At 34.3% G+C, this 19,350-nt stretch overlaps 3 protein-coding genes across 4 annotated transcripts; 1 reads left to right on the top strand and 2 right to left on the bottom strand.

The window, feature by feature from the left end:
• Window positions 1–459: 459 nt before the first annotated feature.
• LOC110708658 lies at window positions 460–1,452 on the bottom strand. The gene has a single exon (XM_021886844.1). The coding sequence runs from the start codon at window positions 1,064–1,066 to the stop codon at window positions 743–745; it is 324 nt and encodes a 107-aa protein (XP_021742536.1). The 5' UTR covers window positions 1,067–1,452; the 3' UTR covers window positions 460–742.
• A 2,212-nt stretch (window positions 1,453–3,664) lies between these two features.
• On the top strand, window positions 3,665–18,524 carry LOC110708655 (lysine-specific demethylase JMJ25-like). Of its 2 annotated transcripts, none has more exons than XM_021886842.1 (15): window positions 3,665–4,004; window positions 4,545–5,046; window positions 5,413–5,555; window positions 5,642–5,741; window positions 5,882–6,014; window positions 6,113–6,167; window positions 6,374–7,052; window positions 9,558–9,887; window positions 11,736–12,116; window positions 12,197–12,269; window positions 13,270–13,355; window positions 14,029–14,148; window positions 14,258–14,328; window positions 14,526–14,647; window positions 16,924–17,010. In XM_021886842.1, exons 2-14 carry the CDS (start codon window positions 4,600–4,602, stop codon window positions 14,623–14,625), a joined length of 2,718 nt encoding a protein of 905 aa, XP_021742534.1. In that variant the 5' UTR covers window positions 3,665–4,004; window positions 4,545–4,599; the 3' UTR covers window positions 14,626–14,647; window positions 16,924–17,010. The 2 variants fall into 2 exon arrangements, with proteins under 2 accessions (XP_021742534.1, XP_021742533.1); XM_021886841.1 differs by lacking the exon at window positions 16,924–17,010 and adding an exon at window positions 17,836–18,524 and having other exon boundaries at window positions 3,667–4,004.
• On the bottom strand, window positions 14,698–18,131 carry LOC110708656 (psbP domain-containing protein 7, chloroplastic-like). Its single transcript, XM_021886843.1, has 3 exons — window positions 17,810–18,131; window positions 17,446–17,662; window positions 14,698–17,044 (listed from the first exon to the last, which is right to left on the bottom strand). The coding sequence occupies exons 1-3, from the start codon at window positions 18,129–18,131 to the stop codon at window positions 16,732–16,734; spliced, it is 852 nt and encodes a 283-aa protein (XP_021742535.1). The 3' UTR covers window positions 14,698–16,731.
• Window positions 18,525–19,350: the final 826 nt, after the last annotated feature.

Here is a 19,350-nt window from a genome sequence, read left to right as displayed (position 1 = left end):
TACACGGTTCGCTAGTGAGGTATGATTCATATGCTTACTCTAATTTATGTTGTGTTTCTAAGTTAAGGAATCTTAGCTTTAGCTTAAAGCACTTTTTACTGTTTATCTAAAAGAAGAGTAGTGGATGCTCCAGATCATGGAATCATGTCTTAGTTAAACTGTCATCCTCACAGGGTCCAGGGGAAAACAGCATAAATCATATCTGCCAATACTTTACCTGATAAGTGCCGATGATTGGGTTCGTTCTTGACAATTTGCTTAAATTTTGAACTCATATGATTGAAATATGAAGGATTTTCTGTGCACTGTACCTGTAGTCATTCTGATTCCAAATTGGGATGGAACGTGTTATTTACTTGATACGGATTGACAAATTTTGTTACGCTTTTTTACTCCCTGTGTTCCATATTCACTGCTGTTTAACTTTGTGTGGTATCTTAAGTGGCGTATAATACTGTATGATAAAAGTTAGTCGAGTGATCAGATAATATGGAATGGGGGGAATACAGAATACTACTCTTTGTGTAAAGAGAGCCGTCATAGGATCTCTAGTGAGTTTGTATTTTTATTACTGCAAGAATTAAATTCTGCAACGTAAAAGCTAACAGAGCCTTCAGATAATTTTCTTATTTTCATGACTATCTGCTGAAATATATACACATACTGGTAAGTTATTTTCATGACTATCTGCTGAAATATATACACATACTCTAGCAAGTTTCAGTACTACAAAAGGTGGAAACTACATCAAGATTGCATAGCGCATGCTGTCACTTACCATAAGATGATCGATTTCTGATGTTCTCATCGTATCTCCGGTAACCCACGTTCTATCAGCTGTGTTTCCATGCCGTTTAGAGAAGCAAGAAAGGATAGAAAAGGGGATGCGAACAATGGTATAAAAAACCAATAAACCATTCCAAGGCTGCCTATTTTGTTCCACCTCATCGGCGTATATAGGCATTATGGTGCCCATCCCATTACCAAACATTGCTTCATCAGCAACCTTTGGGCTTTTCCTTTTGGTGAGAACATGCTCCCTCAAAGCCATGAATGTTCGCGACATCTTACAAGAAGTACTACGGCTTGAGAACCCGATTTCTATTTGGACACTGGATGATGGTGGTGTAGCTAGTTTTGCAAAGAGAGGAGAGAAACTTGGGATAGAAAGAGGAGAAATGGTTGTGCTTGTTCCTTTTTAAATTACAGATTAGGCTTTGTCTTGCTTTATGATTTGATAATGGTGAGTTAGTGGTGGGTTTATGCTTAGTTGTTTAGTGCTTATGACTATGAAAGTAAGGTACGATGCTCCATCTTATCAGACGTCTAGTTCCACTTATAAATACTAATGCTCCTAGGGGTTGTGGACCCTACATAAGAAATGTCACTTTACTTATTATTATTTAAAAAAATAAAAATTGTAATGAAGGTTTGGTGAATTGATCTTTAGGAGTGAGCTAGTTACCTAAATGTGAGGGCAACTTTGAAAATTTCTTATAGTTTAAAGGTGTATATAAGGAAGATTTTTATTATTCTTCAAAAAAATATAAACTATACGCATTCAACTACTAATTGAAAATAATGCGAAAGGTTTAAGTTGGCAAATAATGTTATGATGTGAGTTATAGTCATAGTATATAAGATTAAGATATGATTGTGAGTATACATATGTTATATCGTAATCTATGTTTAGATGTACCAAGGTGTATAATAGAAGTTGTGGATCAAGAACTTCATGAGAATCAAACTCAAGCTAAAAAGTTGGTAGCACTTAATAGAAATATGGAATCACTAAGTTGAACCTCATATTCTCTTATAAGATGTACATCTTCCAAATCATGCACTTACGACAAATATTTAACGAAGGTTTTATTTAATTTATTATTCTTTGAAACCACATGAATGATACACATTCAATAATGAACCGGAAATGTGCAAAAGGTATTTTCTATTTGACCAAAACTAAGAGATATGTCGCATTATATTGATGTGATGTGTAATTAACCATACTTTATTATACTACTTTGAGTATACCAATGTAACATTGCAACCTATTTTCATATTACTAAGGTGTATAATAAAAATTGTGAATTAAGCTCGTGCTTAATAGTCGGTAGCACTCGCAGCAGACCCACTACGTTGAACCTAATAATATCATCTAAGTGCTTCATCTTCCTACAAAAAAAATTAAGCCAAAACATCCACTTAGGACAAAAATTCACAAATCATAAGTTTCTTTTTCTCAAATTGGGCGACTTATATTATTAAGGTGGTTGTTAAGATAAATTAAATAAATTGTTGGCTTTTAATTCCGTTACAAAACAATGAAGGAAAATACGTTGTATGCCTCGTGCTTGAATTGTTTAAGCGCAATAACGTCAATAAGTTGTTTCAGTTGTGTTTGTGTGTGTGGCTTTTGTCTATAAGTCACTACAAAGAGAAATGGGAGCTTATTTATGAGTTTAATGCTTTGTTTTTTAAATTAAGTTGCAAAGACTTGCAACTTGCAAGCCTTAACTTTCAGTTGTTTATAGTTTTAATTGCACTATCCCATCATCTTTGTTGAACTTTATAGCTTTATTTATACTTCTAACTTTACAAATTACAAGTTTATATATGTTTAGATCAATTATTGACTTTTCCTAACAAAATTCTTTTTGCTTTATTCAATCTTTCAATTGTTTTTTTATCTTTGAGTCTATAATAATTAGCCGAAATTTTATTTGTATTCTAAGAGTATTTGGTTCACTCATTTTAATACTCTGTATAAGTGGTTGTTTGGTTGAACATAAGAAGTTTTATTTCATGGCACACATTTATTTGTTCAAAAAATTCATACGTTATGGTTACAAGTTGTTTGGTTAGTCTATCTTCATAATAGTATTTGGTTCCCAGATTTCACATTTGTATAAGTAATTGTTTGGTTGATCATAATAACTATTATCTCCTAACATCTTACTTTGTCAAGGAATTCACATGAATTGTTTCAAGTTGTTTGGTTGGTGGTAATTTCAACATATCATGGAAAGTTGCAATTATCTAGGAAGTTTAGGTAAACTATAAACAACTTCTTTCATTTTGTGGGAAGTAAAATTTCTTATTTCATATGAGCGCTTTACAAGTGCACTTTCTATAGTGTTGACTGTCAACCAAACAAGTTTTCATGCTTTCACTTTTAACGTGCTTGATCAACAATGTAAAAACTTAGATATTGCTTTGAAATTAAACAAACTCACAATCTATTTCCTAGTAAGTAAATTTACAAAGAAGGAAACTTGGAATAAATTGACATGTGCTTAGGTCAACCTCGTAAGTAAACTGTTTTTCCTTAATTTTCATTGTTTGAGTTGTTATCACAAGTTCCTCGAGGCCTATGCCTTTTTTCTAATCGTTGTAAAAAAAAAAAAAATCTATAATCCAAAAAGGGGTTTGGACTTGGCATACTAAGCTTGTTGCGTTCTAGGAGCCTACCAAGTATGTGGAACATCCATGCCATGGCTTTAAGTAACTTTCATTAATAAAAAAAACGGAAAGAGAGAAAGGGAAAGGGTTAGAAGAGAGAAAGAGAGAGAGGGAGAGAGAAAACAAACCCTTGGAGGCTGGAGCCTTAAAGGTGTCAATTCAGGTACATCATTTGGGTTTGGTAAGGTTGGGCCAGAGTTATTCAAATTATGTTCAAACGAACTGAAATATAAAACAATGTTTTTATTATTTTTTCTAATTTAATCGATGCGGATCGGTTGAATCAGTTTTAACACCCACAACAAAAAAATCATCCATTGCACATGGTTAAAATTTAGAATTATTGCGGTTAATAAACCCCAATAGAAAAAAAATAAACCCCAATAGAATAATTACCCATAGAGTCGTAGACTCGTAGATTGTACACTCTTCCCATTACTTTCCCCAAATTGAAGAGCAGAGGATCAATATATCAAATTCAGAGGAACGAAATTGGGGGCATATTCAAACTTTTCCAGAAATTGAACTCAATCATTCACTATGTAAGTAATTTTCATCTTACGGATTATATTTTTTCATTACTCGACTGTTGCGGATTTTTGTTTTGGTTAATTTTTACATTAATTTGATTAACTATACAGTAGTATTCAGCAATTTCATCAGAATATGATTGAATTAATATTTGTTAATTTATACACTGGCAAAATCAAATTAAATTATAGATATTTTTCGAATTTATTATGGTTAATTCATACAATAGCAAGTTCAAATACACTTTCAGAATTCTTTCGAATTTATTTTGGTTATAATTTATAAATTGGCAAGCTCAAACAAAATTTCTTAATTCTTTTTAATTTATTTTTGGTTATTTTGAACATTGGCAAGCTTTAATTAGAAATTCGGAACTAATTTGGAAGTATTTGTACTTTGTTCGGGTTAAATTTATGCATTGTCAAGCTCAAATTAAATTTCGGAATTATTTGGAATTCGTTTTAGTTAATTTATGCACTGGCAAGCTCAATTAAATGTTCAAATTCGTTTCGAATCCTTGGATGGTTATGATGTTGGACGGTTTCGTGTAGGTTGTGATAGATGTTGTAAGTTAATGAGTTGTTAGAGGATATATGAAGTGTTAGAATGGATGATCAAGTGGGTATTCCTGATGATTTGCGTTGTAAGAGGTCGGATGGTAAACAATGGAGGTGTACAGCAATGTCTATGCCGGATAAAACCGTATGTGAGAAGCACTACATTCAGGCGAAGAAGAGAGCAGCAAATTCTGCGTTACGAGCCAGTTTAAAGAAAGCTAAGAGGAAATCTATGGGTGAAACTGGAAGTCCTATTTATATGGAGAGTAGAAGTGACGATAACAACAAGGATATGTCACTACAAGTGCAGGATTTTCCTGTTTCAGGTTTCCCAAACAATCACAAGGATCGGATGCCGCCCAATGGAGAGGATGATATGCAAAAAGACTTGGATCATTATGATCATAGTCGAAGGTCTTACACTCCTTATGGCATAGAATCCTCAAGGAACATGTCACAGAAGAGCATTGATGATGGTGCTATGGTTACTAGTGAGGTAGAATATCTTTTCTTTTTATTCGCTCTAGTAGTCTTGGAGATCTATTGTTTTTTTTCCTAAGAAATAATCTATTGGTGGCCTATGTTATTCATACTTGGCTATAAGTGCCGGACAAATGAAGTGTCTTAAGTGTCATACCAATATCCGAGTGGCAAGTGCTGAATATTTGACACTTGTGCTTAAGGTGAAGTAAAAGTTGGACTAACATGTTTCTGTAAAAATGTCTGTGATTTCTATAAATCATGCTGCAATTTTATCAATCATGAGAAACTATGCTTGTACTTCTAAATTTTTTTTTATTTTCCTGGCCATACATTCACTCATCACTGTGTTTGCAATAATGAATTCCATATTGGTCTCTAGGTTCATTCTGATGCTAGCACAGATTCTACAAATGACACCGGTGGACTTACTTGCCATCAGTGTCGAAGGAGTAACAAAGTTTCAGTTATTTGGTGCCATAAATGTGATAGAAAAGGATATTGTGAAAGCTGCATTAGTACATGGTGAGATTAATGTGTTTACTCTCTTAGATGTTTCTAGTCCTTGATGGTGTTGGTGCATGACTATTGACTAGCCACACTTGTGTTAGGTATGCAAACATTTCTTTGGAAGAGATCCAAAGAGTTTGCCCTGCATGTCGCGGTATGTGCAATTGTAAGGTGTGCTCCAGGGTGGATAACTTGATTAAGGTAAAATGTCAGCTACATAGCATCTATGATATTGCATCATTTTATTATAACATTTCTAGTTTATTTGCAAGTAAACTTTGGTTGTTATAACAATTCTAGTTTATCAAATTGCAAATATTACCTTTTTGCTGTTGTTGCAGGCAAAAATAAGGGATATACCTGTGCTGGACAAGCTACAATATCTCTATTGCTTGCTATCGTCGGTGCTTCCTGTGGTTAAGGAGATCCACCAGCAACAGTGTGCTGAAGTGGATTTAGAGAAGAAGCTACATGGTAAGAAGTTTATTGTTTCATATTTTTGTGCCACACATTTCGTATATTATTGTTGCTGAAGTATATGCTGTTTATTCTTATATGGATGTGCTCTTCAGGAGCCGAAGTGGATCTAGAGAGGACGAAATTGAATGCAGATGAGCAGATGTGCTGGTACTCATGATATCTTATATACTACTTGGTTTGATTTGTGGAAATTGATGATCTAACAATTTTTTTCAGAAACTACCTTATATTTGCTGTCCAACCTTTTCTAAGTATGTTGTGGCCTTGTGGGTATATAATTTCTGTTAATTAGGTGATGCCTATTTTGAAATGGTATGTGGTACATATGAGTAATTGAAAATGTTTTCTGATAGTGATTGCTGCAGAGTTCCAATTGTAGATTATCACCGGCACTGCTCAGCTTGCTCGTATGATCTTTGCCTCAGATGCTGTCAAGATCTTCGTAGTGAAACTCTGGCTGTTGCAAAAGATGATGTAGTGGACGATAATAACTCTGAGAAAAATCATTTGGGAGAGGTTCAAGCTTCACCAAACCATAATCTTTTGCTAAGTGTGAAGTTTCCTGGTTGGAGAGCAAGTATAGATGGTAGTGTACCTTGCCTTCCGAGGGAACATGGTGGTTGTGGTTGCTCTTATCTAACTCTTCGGCGAATTTTCAAGATGAATTGGGTTGCTAAACTGGTAAAAAATCTTGAAGAAATGGTTAGTGGTTGCAAGGTTAAAGGCATTAGTAACTGTTCAGACTCTAGATCACTTAGCTCTAGGTTCCTTGAATGTGCATCACGTAAGGAGAGTGATGACAATTTCTTATATTGTCCATCTGCTCAAGACATTAAACTTGATGGCGTTGTAAACTTCCGAAAACATTGGGCGAAGGGTGAACCTGTCCTTGTTAAGCAGGTCTGTGATGGTTCATCAAGCACAAGTTGGGACCCTATGGTTATATGGAGGGAGATTTGTGAATCTACTGATGAGAGGATGAATGATGCTAGTAAAATGGTGAAAGCTGTTGATTGTCTAGACTGGTCTGAGGTATGCTTTTCATATTTAACTGGTTTTGGTAAAATATTTGATAGCCATTTGAAACATGACTTCATTTGCAAACTTTCCTCAAATGTTAACCAAATGCAATGCAACATTTGTTAGTTTGACAGGTCAAATTGTTACTTTAGGTAGTGTTATCTTCACCTGAATATCACTTATCTTATTTTATCTGAATTTGAACTGGATAGTGCTTATCTTATTAGAACATATTTGGCCTGAAATAAGTGAAGATAATGTACAAGTATGGAGCCAACCTATACTATCTGTATTATATTAACTTGTGGTCCTAACTAATATACCGTCCCTATTTAGTTGATACACTTTTCTTATTCAGGTGACTTTCTATATTTGACATACTTCTATTTCTTTCTATAATTGAAGTGGATCCACGATTTTTTCTTTCTTTTTAATTTCTCTCACATTGCTTTTTACCTGTTATCCACTAATTATTATAAACTAATAGCTAATGTAAAATTATACTCCACTACCCACTAGCTGTAATAGAAAAAATACCCACTACCTTTCATCACACAATAATATGTTTAAAACTTTGTGTTGGTCAAAGTATGTCAACTATATAGGGATGGAGCACGGAGGTAGTATCATAGCATATTAGACTTAAGTGAAATTAAGGTTAAACCATATGCTTATGTTGTGTTTCTGCAATAGCGTGGCTTTATTGTTGGTGTATGAAAATATCATAGCCCTATTTGGCAATGAGCTGGTTTGACTAGCTATTGTATTAGTTGTTTGTTTAACGTGTCCGGTAAGTTGCTAGCTACTAGATTGTCTAACCAATAAGTTCATTGACACAATATATTGTTGGGTAGTACTCCCTTTGTTCCTAAAAGATGTTCCCACTTCTAATGCATGACATACTTGAGCATCAATATCTTGAATTAAGTATTATAAAACATCACTAAATATTAATATTTTGAAACTACACATCGAGACGAATCTAACAAAATTTTACACGAATGAATATGTTTTTCTTATATGTATCAATGAACACCCGAGGTCAAAGTATCCGCCTTTAAATTGAATATTCTAAATGCGAACATCTTTTTAGGGACAAGGGGAGTACTTTTACTTTTATCTCTTGTAAAAATTTAAAAGAAGTTGAGATGTTAATTGTCACTATTTTTTAACCGTAAACACAGTTAGCCCATAAGGCCATTAATTACACTAAGAAAGGGGGAAAAATCAACCTTTCATACTCCTAGGTTCTAGCCTAGTATTCCATATCTACATTACCCGCCAGCCCTCCCTTAGTAAACAACTCTTATGTAACTGATTAATCTAGTTGCTTCTATAAGCCATTTTTTTTTTATTATTCCTTCTTGATCAAAAGAAAAATATCAATTTATCTTTCTTTTCCTATGCTCTACCATCTCAATATTATGTACACCACCGTGTCATCTTTCTGAAAAAAACTCAGTGAAATTCAATTAATCAGATCAAGTACCAATTACCCTCCTGCCTCAATTTATTTTCGGCCAATTGCATGGAACTCAACACTATCAAATTTGAGCTATTTGGAGCAATTTTAACTCGTAGTATTTTTAATTTTATTTTGTGGTTGCTTATTTAGATTTCTTATAATCATGGCTATTCATTTTCTAGAGCATCTTTGTGGATTTTATTACAATGTACATGTTTCTTTTTCCAAGTTTGATTTTTTTATTCTTCAGATCTTATTATAATCTGATGTGTAAAAATGATTTATTGCTGGCTTTTTATGTTGTCCTTTGTTTTCAATCACGGTGTGGTATGTTTATGGTGTAGTAGAGAAAGACAGCCAAATTATGTTGAAGGAGGAGAGACAGGCTTTTCTTTTTGAAATTTTTTCAAACCTCTCCTGTCAAAATGCTCTCTCTTGAGCTTTTCAAAAATAGCATTTTGAAGAAATCTCTCTGATTTAAAAATCTTCCAACCAAACAAAATATTCAGAGGCCTCTCTTGCTCAAAAGTCTAATGAGGTTCAAACTTCTAAAAGCTCTCAAAATTGTTACCAACCTAAGACAAATATTGATTCTTAGTGCCATATTGCCATGTGAACTTTCAAAGTGATTGACTGATTGAATTTGCCAACTTACAAATATGAATTGAAGGTGCATGGACCTGGTTTGCAACACAAACCTGGTGTTTTAGAATCTAACGTGCTCAGTGTAAGAATTCCGTTCTTGTGGATTGGTATCTTGTGAGTTGTATCTATTATTGTGGGCTTTGGAGCTGGAAGAGAAAAAGAAGTCCTTTTGCTGTAGAATTTTCCTATTGAGCTGTACTATGCAATAGGGTTGGTCTACTTGGCCATTTTTTCTCTTACGCCTTGCGTATTATTGGTTTATTTCATAGCTGATCTGCAACATGGTAGTTGCTTCACTTTTCTGTCGTACTTGGTTGAAGATCTATCATTAAAAACTATTTTTTCTAAGTGTCAGCATTGTGATTGCTTGGTCGAATCATGACCATACTTGCCTCTCTTGATGACAGGTTGATATAGAACTTGGGCAATTCATGAAAGGATACTCGGAGGGGCTTCTTCGTGAAAATGGTAGTCCACAAATGTTGAAGTTGAAAGATTGGCCATCACCCAGTGCATCTGAAGAGTTCTTTTTGTACCAAAGGCCTGAATTTATAAGCAAAGTGCCATTTCTTGAATTCATCCATTCAAAGTGGGGGCTTTTGAATGTTGCTGCAAAATTACCGCATTATTCCCTACAAAATGATGTTGGACCTAAGATATTTATCTCGTATGGACTATCTGAAGAGTTAGGTAGAGGTGACTCAGTGACTAATCTTCATTTGAACATGCGTGATATGGTGAGTCTTTCATACTTTATTTCTTTCTGTTTTTTCCTTGAGTTTAAGGATAAGGGGTGATAGTGTATAGTCAGTCATAGATCTAAAACTATAAATAGTAACCCAGAAAAATCAGGATTCCTAATATTCTATGGTTCTCTGTAGTTCTAAATTCCTACTATATGGTTTGAACTCATAGAAACTAAATATACCAGAACTCTGAGGACTTGCAAAATATGTACTGCACCAATATTTCTCTTAACATCAAGTTAGACACCATAAAAATATTTCTCTTGCAAATAAATTCAAATTTATGTATCTGTTTTCATGGTCATGATGCTCGAAGTACGATCAAGAATATTAGATAGAAAAATTTATCATTTGAGTTGCAGGTTGTTTCTTCCCAATGTCTACTTCGAGACAAAAGGCTTATTTGTCATGCCTTGTAGACAAATGGACTGCCTAAGCCATTATAGATATCCTATAAACCATTCTCTGTGTTTTAATTTTGAATTTTACATTCAGATAAATAATTTATTATCGTTTCAGCAATCTTTTTATATTTTACCATAGAAATTTTCTAATCTAGTTTTCATCAGTATGATCTTAGTTTCTAGTAAAGTTGAATAGGCAACAATCTAGAAGGGATCATAATTGCATTACCGTATATTTTGTCTTGTAATAATAAGGGCAATTTTGAACCAGCTATTGTTACCATTCTTAAAACTGATGCTTGGATATCATTCTTTCTTAAAAAATAAAAATATATTCAAATAAATAACCTGTGAAGTAAACACTTTATTTTTAAGTCAATGTGTTGAACCTTTTGAATTCTTTGAAATAGGAAACTTAAAGGAATTTTACTTTTGTTTCCATTTAGTTATTTCAAATATATATGTAAAACTCTTAACATCCATCAACTAAAAAAGACTATAAATCGGAAATTTGACAAAATATATTATAAAGTCCATGATGATAAAAAAATAAATAACTATTTTAATAAATTTATTCTGCAGCTCATTCCGAATTATTGCCTCATTATTTGCATAATGGTTTAATTGTCTTGCCTTGTTTTATGGTCACCGCCTCACCGGCGTAAACGTACACAAGGGAAGAGTTGGGGGTGGTTGGGGGGGGGGGGATGTTTTGGAGTTGAAATTTATCAGTGGTAATTTGGGACAATAGATCTTTTGAATTATAGAACTTATTGATTGGATGCTAGGAGAAGTGGATTCTTATGTCAATTTAATTTTTCTGATTTAAGGGTTGCTTAATAGAAATCGAGAGAGCGCTGTTAATGTTGTAGGCTTGTAGCAAATTATGGGCTGTGGAAATAAGGAAGCATTCAAATTGATCATACTAGAGTCACTGTCTAAATCTCATTAGGATATTTATCTAAAAAGGTCTATTCAATTTCTAAAAAGGTCTGTTATCACTGTCTACACCTCATTAGGATATATATCTTTCACAATGTGTCTATTTGACAAGATTGTCACCTAAAGCTACCTCTGGGATTATTTGACAAAATTTATTGTAGCTGCTGCTGCTACACAGCTACACTACCTAACTTACTCTACATTTTCCTTCTCTGGAGCTTTCTAACTTGTTTTAAGAAGTCTTAAACTCACGCTTATCATTTAGCAGGTGAGTTGGGTAAGATAAAGAACCTTTTTTGTTGGGGGGTGGGGGGTGGGGGTGGGGGAGGGGGTGCTTTATTATATTATTGAGTACAATGGCATTATTAAGATCATAAACCAGTTTGATTCCATGGGTCATCAATGATTTTATTTAAACTGATGTAAATCAACCTTTTGTGTTTGAGATGTTTCTCACTTAGTTAGTGGCAATGTTTCTTGATTCTTCTTGCAGGTATACCTCTTGGTGCATTCTTGTGAAATGAAAGTTAAAGAAAACAATGCCAAGATACATAAGGCTTGTGGGGAAACTCAGGTGCAAGATTTTTCTGGATATCCATGCAGGGACTTGAATGAAGAAGTTCCAGTTAGTTTACCCGTTGATGGAGATGATAGGGAAAATGTAAATAAGGGTAAGCTTGACATAAATTTAGATGAGCAAATAGAAGATACCGAATGCCAAAAATCCGATCTTGGACGTGAGCAAATGGAACAAGGAGTAATTTCCTGTGTCAAACATCCAGGGGCCATTTGGGATGTCTTTCGACGGGAGGATGTTCCAAAGCTAACTTTGTATCTTAGATCCCATTGGGAGGAATTCGGAAAGTCCGATACGGTAAACATTGATCTTTTAAGAAATCACTAGCTTTAAATACTTTAATCTTATCCTAATATTCCTAATTTCTGGAATCTTAGGTTACTAGCCCTCTTTATAGTGAAGCGGTGTATCTGAATGATCACCATAAACAAAAGTTGATCGAGGAATTTGGTAAGTCTGTTTGTTCATTGAGGAATCTGTAATTGAGGAATTTGTTTCTGACTTCTTTGTATGCCTATAACCTAGGCATAATTGGGAACTGCCGTCAATGGCATTGTATCTTTGTTGTTTCCCATCCAAAAGGTTGTTATTGCTAAGTTTCATGCTTTTGAGATATTCATAGGCCTGAGAACATCATTCATAAAGGAAAATGTCTACCCATACTGTAATCACTCATCAGTTATTGTTCTTATTTGTGTAAAAGTTATTTAGATCCAGTCGGCTCAAGGTGTTGATAGAAAATTTCGATACCCGGTTTGGAGTTCTGGTGTCAGGCTGTCCATCTAGCTTCTTTCTGTGATCGTGTTCATGTAGTTCTTCCTAGCTTGGTCCTTGATGTATGTGTGATTGTGGCTCCTTTATTTGTTTCTGCTTAATTTTATAGTAGACTTGTGATCTCCTTTATTGTGTCTCCTTGTATTCTCCATCATTTTTCTCATAGATTGCTATATTTCTATGAGATCCTAGGGTTCCAATTAATATTCAAGTGACCTATCTATATTTCTACTCTGGTGTAAATCATATGTGGCTGTCTTGAATTGAGTAACTTATGGACAATTTCATGCTCTTACAATAGCCTTCTCTCCTTGCTGCAACCCATAACAACATTTCTTGTTACTTGTTTTTCTCTGATGCTCTCTAGCTCACTGGTTCATAGGTTTATTTCACGTCTGTTGTTTTTGTCCCTGTGCCCTTTTCTCAATTTTTTATTTCTCATTCTGTCCATTTGTTATGAGAAAATATTTACTTGTGTGCCTGGTGTAATGGTGGTTTTGTTTTACCACTATGATTGGGCAAAATCCAAATTTGTGTTCTCCAGTCATTATACAACTATACTTGTATCTTTGCGATACTCTGACCATTAAAATAGCATGATTTACACAAAATCTCAATAATTTGGTGTGCTAGTTAGGATTACAAATAAATAACATGGTTAATAACATTTTTTTAGGGGTTGAACCATGGTCATTTGAACAACACTTAGGCCAAGCCGTGTTTGTTCCTGCTGGATGTCCATTCCAAGTAAGAAATCTACAGGTGAGTTCATTTGAATACTTTGGTACTAGTGGTAGATACTTTGGTCATGCCAATACCTTATTTCATTCTCTGTCTTGCTGTTTATTTTGGACCTGATAAGTTGCTAGTTTCTACCTTTATCATGCTGGTATTTGCATCAATGTTTATGGTTGATTTTTGTACCCTGGTCCTGTCTTAAGCTACTATTCTCAATATGATTTCTTTGACAATAATATCGTCCAAGTATGAATACTTGCTCATACTTAGAACATAATCCGATTTGTCTGCATTATCACTTGTGTTTTGCTTAAGCCTGTAGCAGCTTATGTCATGTCTATACATTTTTTTCTTTGGCAAATAACCAGACATTATGTCCAAGAATTTTTTATTTGGGAAATACAATGAAGTATTTATTTAGCGTTTGATTTCATTAGGTGCTTATCATGTCCATGAAAATTCAAACTTTTATTTTCTGCTGCTTTGCTTTAGTAACAGAATGGTTGTATAGAGTAGCCAATAATAAGTCATCATAATCAGCAGAGGTGTATGTGTTCCAATGTGTGCCTTTTGTGTGTTTAGAAGTAGTTATCCTTTAAACACACTTTGGTCTTAAAAACTTGTAAGCTGCAAGATATTTTTGAGTTGTTATACTGACATGTGAGATGTTTGTTGTATTCATTTGGTGACTTTGCAGTCCACGGTTCAGTTGGGTCTTGATTTTTTGTCACCTGAGAGCTTAGAGCAGGCAGTGAAACTGGCAGAAGAAATTCGCTGTCTTTCAAATGATCATGCAACAAAGCTACAAATGGTAGAGGTAAACCATTCTTGCAGTATTCCTGATGTAGTTGCGAATAAAATTTGCTATTATGTAATTGACAAATAAGCCACTCTATGTCAGTGATTGCATCTTCTCGTGCTCTCAGGTTGGAAAGATATCACTATATGCAGCTAGTTCTGCAATCAAAGAGGTGCAGAAGCTGGTTCTTGACCCAAAGTAAGCGGAATCCTTAAATTTAAATTATATTGTGCTCTATTTCTTAATCTAGAAAGTGATTGCGACTGCGGTGAATTCACATTGATAATCTACCTGTAACTCTGAAAGTCTATGCCATGCATGCTTTGTCTGTGTGTAAATTAGAGCATGTGTGTTGTTTACAAATTTGAACATAATATGTTGTTATTTTTCTGCAGGCTTGGCCCAGAGCTTGTGTTTGAGGATCGTAATCTGACTGCAGTGGTTTCAGAGAATCTGGAAAGAATGACGAGACAGAGACAAGCTGTCTGTGCATGAACCAGTGTCTATTCACATCTTGGTAACTTGTGCTTCATTCTGTTTGTATACTTGCAAATTAATTTTTTTTGGTTTTTTTTTTTTGGATCAGTATGAATTGGCAGTTTCTTTTAAAGGCTTGAATGGGGAAGAAAAGAAAAGTGTCTATACACGGATAATGGATTTACTGTCCCTGCACAACACAGAGGGTTTATACCTGTGTATAACCTATCCCAAAAAATGAATTTTGGTTATACCTGCTACTCTGTGTTCGGGAAAAATATCTTCCATCCATGGTATCATAGAGCAAAGTTTGACTAATTTTTCCCCTTTTATTATGAGTACACATTAATTTTTAAAGACGAAAACTTTCGTGTACACCCAATTGACATAATTTTTTTTTTGGCACACATCGAAGAGTTTTAGGATAGCTTTTAGCTAATTTGGGGTAACTTTTAACCTTTTTTGGAATAACTTTAAACGTGACATGATTGTAATGTAAGTAGGCCATTGGATAAGTTTATAAGGTTAATATAATTACTTTCACTCACTTAGATTCGATTTAAAGTCCTGTAAAGTGAGTGACTTTATCAATAAAACATATGTAACTTTTATTTATATTGTGGGGTAACTTTTACTTATATTAGGGTAATTTTTGATCATTTTTAGGCAACTTTACATCCGATGTATTTAATGTATACTGAAATTTTTAAAAATATTTTATTGGAATTTGGAAATATATCCGACAATAACATGCATAAATTACTTGTCATATTAATTCTACAAAGTAAAGGTCAAAGATGGCGAACTTTGGCCAGCAAGACGGTAGGAAAAAAATATGTATGTATAATTTTACTAGATTAACTCAAGTTTAGGACTATTCAACTTATTTTAATACTTATATAATTTTTCTTCAAATATAATGAGACTTATATGCAGTGTCTAAAATTTCTTATGCATAACCATAATCCTATATATAAAAAAAAAAAAAAAAAAAAAAAAAAAAAAAAAAAAAAGTGTTATGTTATTCACACTTCACAATGTTATATTATGTCAAAATAAATATTAAAAATAGATGCTTTATAAAATATACTTTCTTAGATACACCCAGGCATGTATCCGTGGGGCTATAACCTAGTATCCATAACAGAACCCCAAATAAAGTCTGCGCATTGTTTTCTTCATGTTTTGCTGCAATGCCTTGAATGTTGAACCCTGGACTTAATAATGAAGTTGAGCAGTGACCACTGAACAGGCTGCTTTGGATGTATAATTGGGGTGGTTCATCATTTTACTATCCAAAATGTAACTTGAATGAACCTAAAATAATCTGAATCGGCATCAAAAGAAAACTGTAAAGCCCTTCCTGCTTAATTACATAAACAAGGGAAGAAACTAAGAAAGTATGGACTCCTGGTGCTGCTCATGCACTTATGTCTGCAATTGCTAAAAATTTAATCTATGTGAATTTAAGCCATAATATTGTTTACAAATTTTCCGTACAGCATAACTCATGATTTACTGCTTCACAAGTGTATTAATTGACATGGTTTTTTATGGTGGTCTTTAGAAGGTTTGCTTACACTGGGACTTTGGGTTAATGAAAATTGTGGAAGCTAATTTGTTAACTTTTGAGCTTTTAACATTTTTAAAAGGATCAATTCTTGGATGGATCCTCTATTTTAGACATTTAGCAAAATGATATTTTGTATGATTATTGCCCAATTTTTTTTAATATAAGGTATAAAAAAAAAAATCCACTAGTTTCCTTTTTCCTTCTCATAATTATGACTACTGAGAGAGAACGCTGAACAGCGGCACTGTGGCACAGCTTATCAGAATACAAGCTGAATTTCTTCCGGTTAATTCAAAGCTATCTTTTGAATTAATTCCAGCCTATAATTTTAGGCTCTTTTGCAGGCCTGTGTGTGTTGGATTTCATATAAAATCCTTAGTAAAGTCTAGCAAAATGATTCTGAATTCTGTACACTCCGTCTTTCATTTCATATACTCTGTAGTAATTTTTTGTCTGACTGTGAATGTAGCTATATTAGTTTCAGAAACCACGTGAATTTGTTTCTTGATCTTTGGTTCTTTATTGTACATACACATGCTTCCATGCATATGTTATGAAGTTAGACTAAACGAGGCAGCAATTTTGTAGAAGTCTTCTTTCACTTTTTGCCATGCTGATTCTGGAGCTTGTGCGTTGAGTGTGTATAGCCTTCCATTTTGGGCACAACATACAGTCACATTATGGCGCTGAAACGAGGAGCTTTCAACCCTAAATTCTAACTCGTAATAATTTATATTTTTCAGAGAATCCCCTCTCAGGTTTGATCTCAGCAATGTCGCCTTCACATCTGGACGTCGAGTGGGAGCAGTTATTGTTCTGATAACAGCTTCTCCTACCTCTTTTGGTCCTCCAAAGGCTTCGATCCTGTGATAAAAAATATGATTAAAAATCCAAAATAGTTCCTTATTGGTGTGGACTGTGGAGGTGCTATTGTGCTAATATAGTTCACTTTAATTTCTGTTTATTTGACTCGCAATTTTAAATGCTCCTATTGCAGTATAGGTTGAACTGTTGATTGTTACAGCTAACATTAGAAAAATCAGTGTTAGTTGTTTAAGATAGGTGAAGGATAAAAAAACGTAGTTGTTGATGCGCTAAGATCAGCATGGATACATGTACAGCTTCTGCCATTGGTTTACAATGTGCTTTAGATGTATTTTGTTTAACTAGTGTGTTTTCCTTATCCTTAGTACTGAATTGCTTGAGTATAAAGTACCCCAGGGGTGGAGGGTTGAGACTAATAGACATGCTCCAAACTTAATTACCTGAAATCTGGAGAGACTGGTGAAACAATGACGCTGACGTTAAGTTCACCAGTCGAGCCAGGAGGACCAAAGGCGACGACTGGTTCATTCACATTCCTTTTGTGACGTCTATCAGAATTGAGTGGAGGGGGGTCGAGTGATCTCTCCTGTTCTGCCCGTTCTGCTGCTCGATAGAATAATGTTTGGTCTGCCACCCATGTAGCTGGATAGATTAACTCTGTTTTTGTCCAGAAAAAAAAAATAATAATAATAAAAAAAAAAAAAAAAATTCAACAATCAGTTTGACAACAATTTAAATATATGTTCATATATATAGTTGCTTCAAATAATATATAGATTGTATGTATGACATGAACTTGCTAACCAAATCCTTCATCTGGCTGAATGCAGCGACTATATCCTCCTATTGGATAAAGCACATCTAGCTTGAGATTACGCCCAGTATCCGGTGAAAGTCCGAGGAGAAAGCTCGTGATTCCTCCGAAATTAGCACCAATAGCTACAAAAGAAGCTGACCCAATGCCTATCACGAGCCGCCGTTGGAACGTTGATGCGAGTGGTGCAAATTGCTCGGCAGGTGAATACTGGGTGCCCCTCCCTTTCTTGTCACCGGATGATTGAGTAAGATATATTCGGTTGCGGTTGGACGATGTTGTAAGGTAATGGTAGGGTTGCTGCAATGCCATTCTATCTTATAAGTTCTCTATGATTTTGGAATGTGTATTTACTGGTCTGAATTAAATGAGTTCTGATGAAAATGATGCAACAAATCGCATGGAGAAAGTTCCCAGTGTTCCTTGCCTTGTATGAGATAAACAGATAATGTTAACTACTTTCGGTGGGTCGTTTTTAGTGGCTCTCATTTGTTGTTGCTGTGTACGTTGAAGCTCAACTGAGTGTCGCCCATTCAAATAGTCACGTCATTAATTTTATTGATGCGCTGCTTTTCAAAAGTGGAAAAACTATACATATGTCGCTCTTTATTAGTTGACACGTTCTTTTAGTTAAGTTTGATACGGAGTAATGCATATTTGAGAGGAAATATTATAAAAACTTACGGAGTAATATTTTATTAACAAGATTTCATGTGAATATATTTTTCATAGATACGGATAATATAATTCGGCCAAGTTTGTGTAAATGTTGAATAGTGCTAAAATTAAATTGTGTCAACTAAAGAATGGATGAAATTTGTAATCTTAAGTGATGAGAAAGGTGTTACACGAGTAACAAACTCGGTAATTTGAAAGAGTGCAAATTTGAACTTACATGTTTGCTTTCCTTTCGGGAAAGGGAAAGAATTAGGCTTCAAGTTATGACACGAGGAAATTCCCAAAATAACAATCACTTTATCCCACAAAAAACTTGTGTGGTTGCACGGGCTTGGAAATCTGAAACGTGTTACTAATGTCAAATTACTCGGATATGATTAAAAGATTTGAAAGAGAAAAGTTAAGGTGAATCAGAGATGAGATAATATTATACTACGTAAATGAAATTGCAAAATTGCAAATTACTTTAAACTCATATCATAATTGAAATTCTGATGCATATTATGGTTCTAAATGAACGCAAAACACAATTCGGTGAACACTTTGTTCATAGATTATGGATATTCTGTTATATTGTGATTTACTCAAATATTATAAATAGTTTATCAACAAAATATTGGCTCACTTGGTATTGTTCTTATCTCAAATCCTAGAGGTTTAGAATTCGAATCTTACCAGATAAGGGTACTTGAATTGGAATCCTACCAAGTGATGGTACTTGGACCTTGGGGAGTAGAAAGTAAAAATTCCCTTGCCCTCCTCTATACTCTCAAGTGCATGGCCCACACTGATTAGGGTCTTCCTTACCTTAAATAAAGGAAAATTTGTTGAAAACCATCTTAAAAAAACCAAA

Source organism: Chenopodium quinoa, unplaced genomic scaffold (genome assembly GCF_001683475.1).
Source record: "Chenopodium quinoa cultivar QQ74 unplaced genomic scaffold, ASM168347v1, whole genome shotgun sequence".
Lineage (NCBI taxonomy): Eukaryota > Viridiplantae > Streptophyta > Magnoliopsida > Caryophyllales > Amaranthaceae > Chenopodium > Chenopodium quinoa.
Note: the sequence above shows the minus strand (reverse complement) of the source record. Positions and strands in the feature narration are given on the sequence as shown.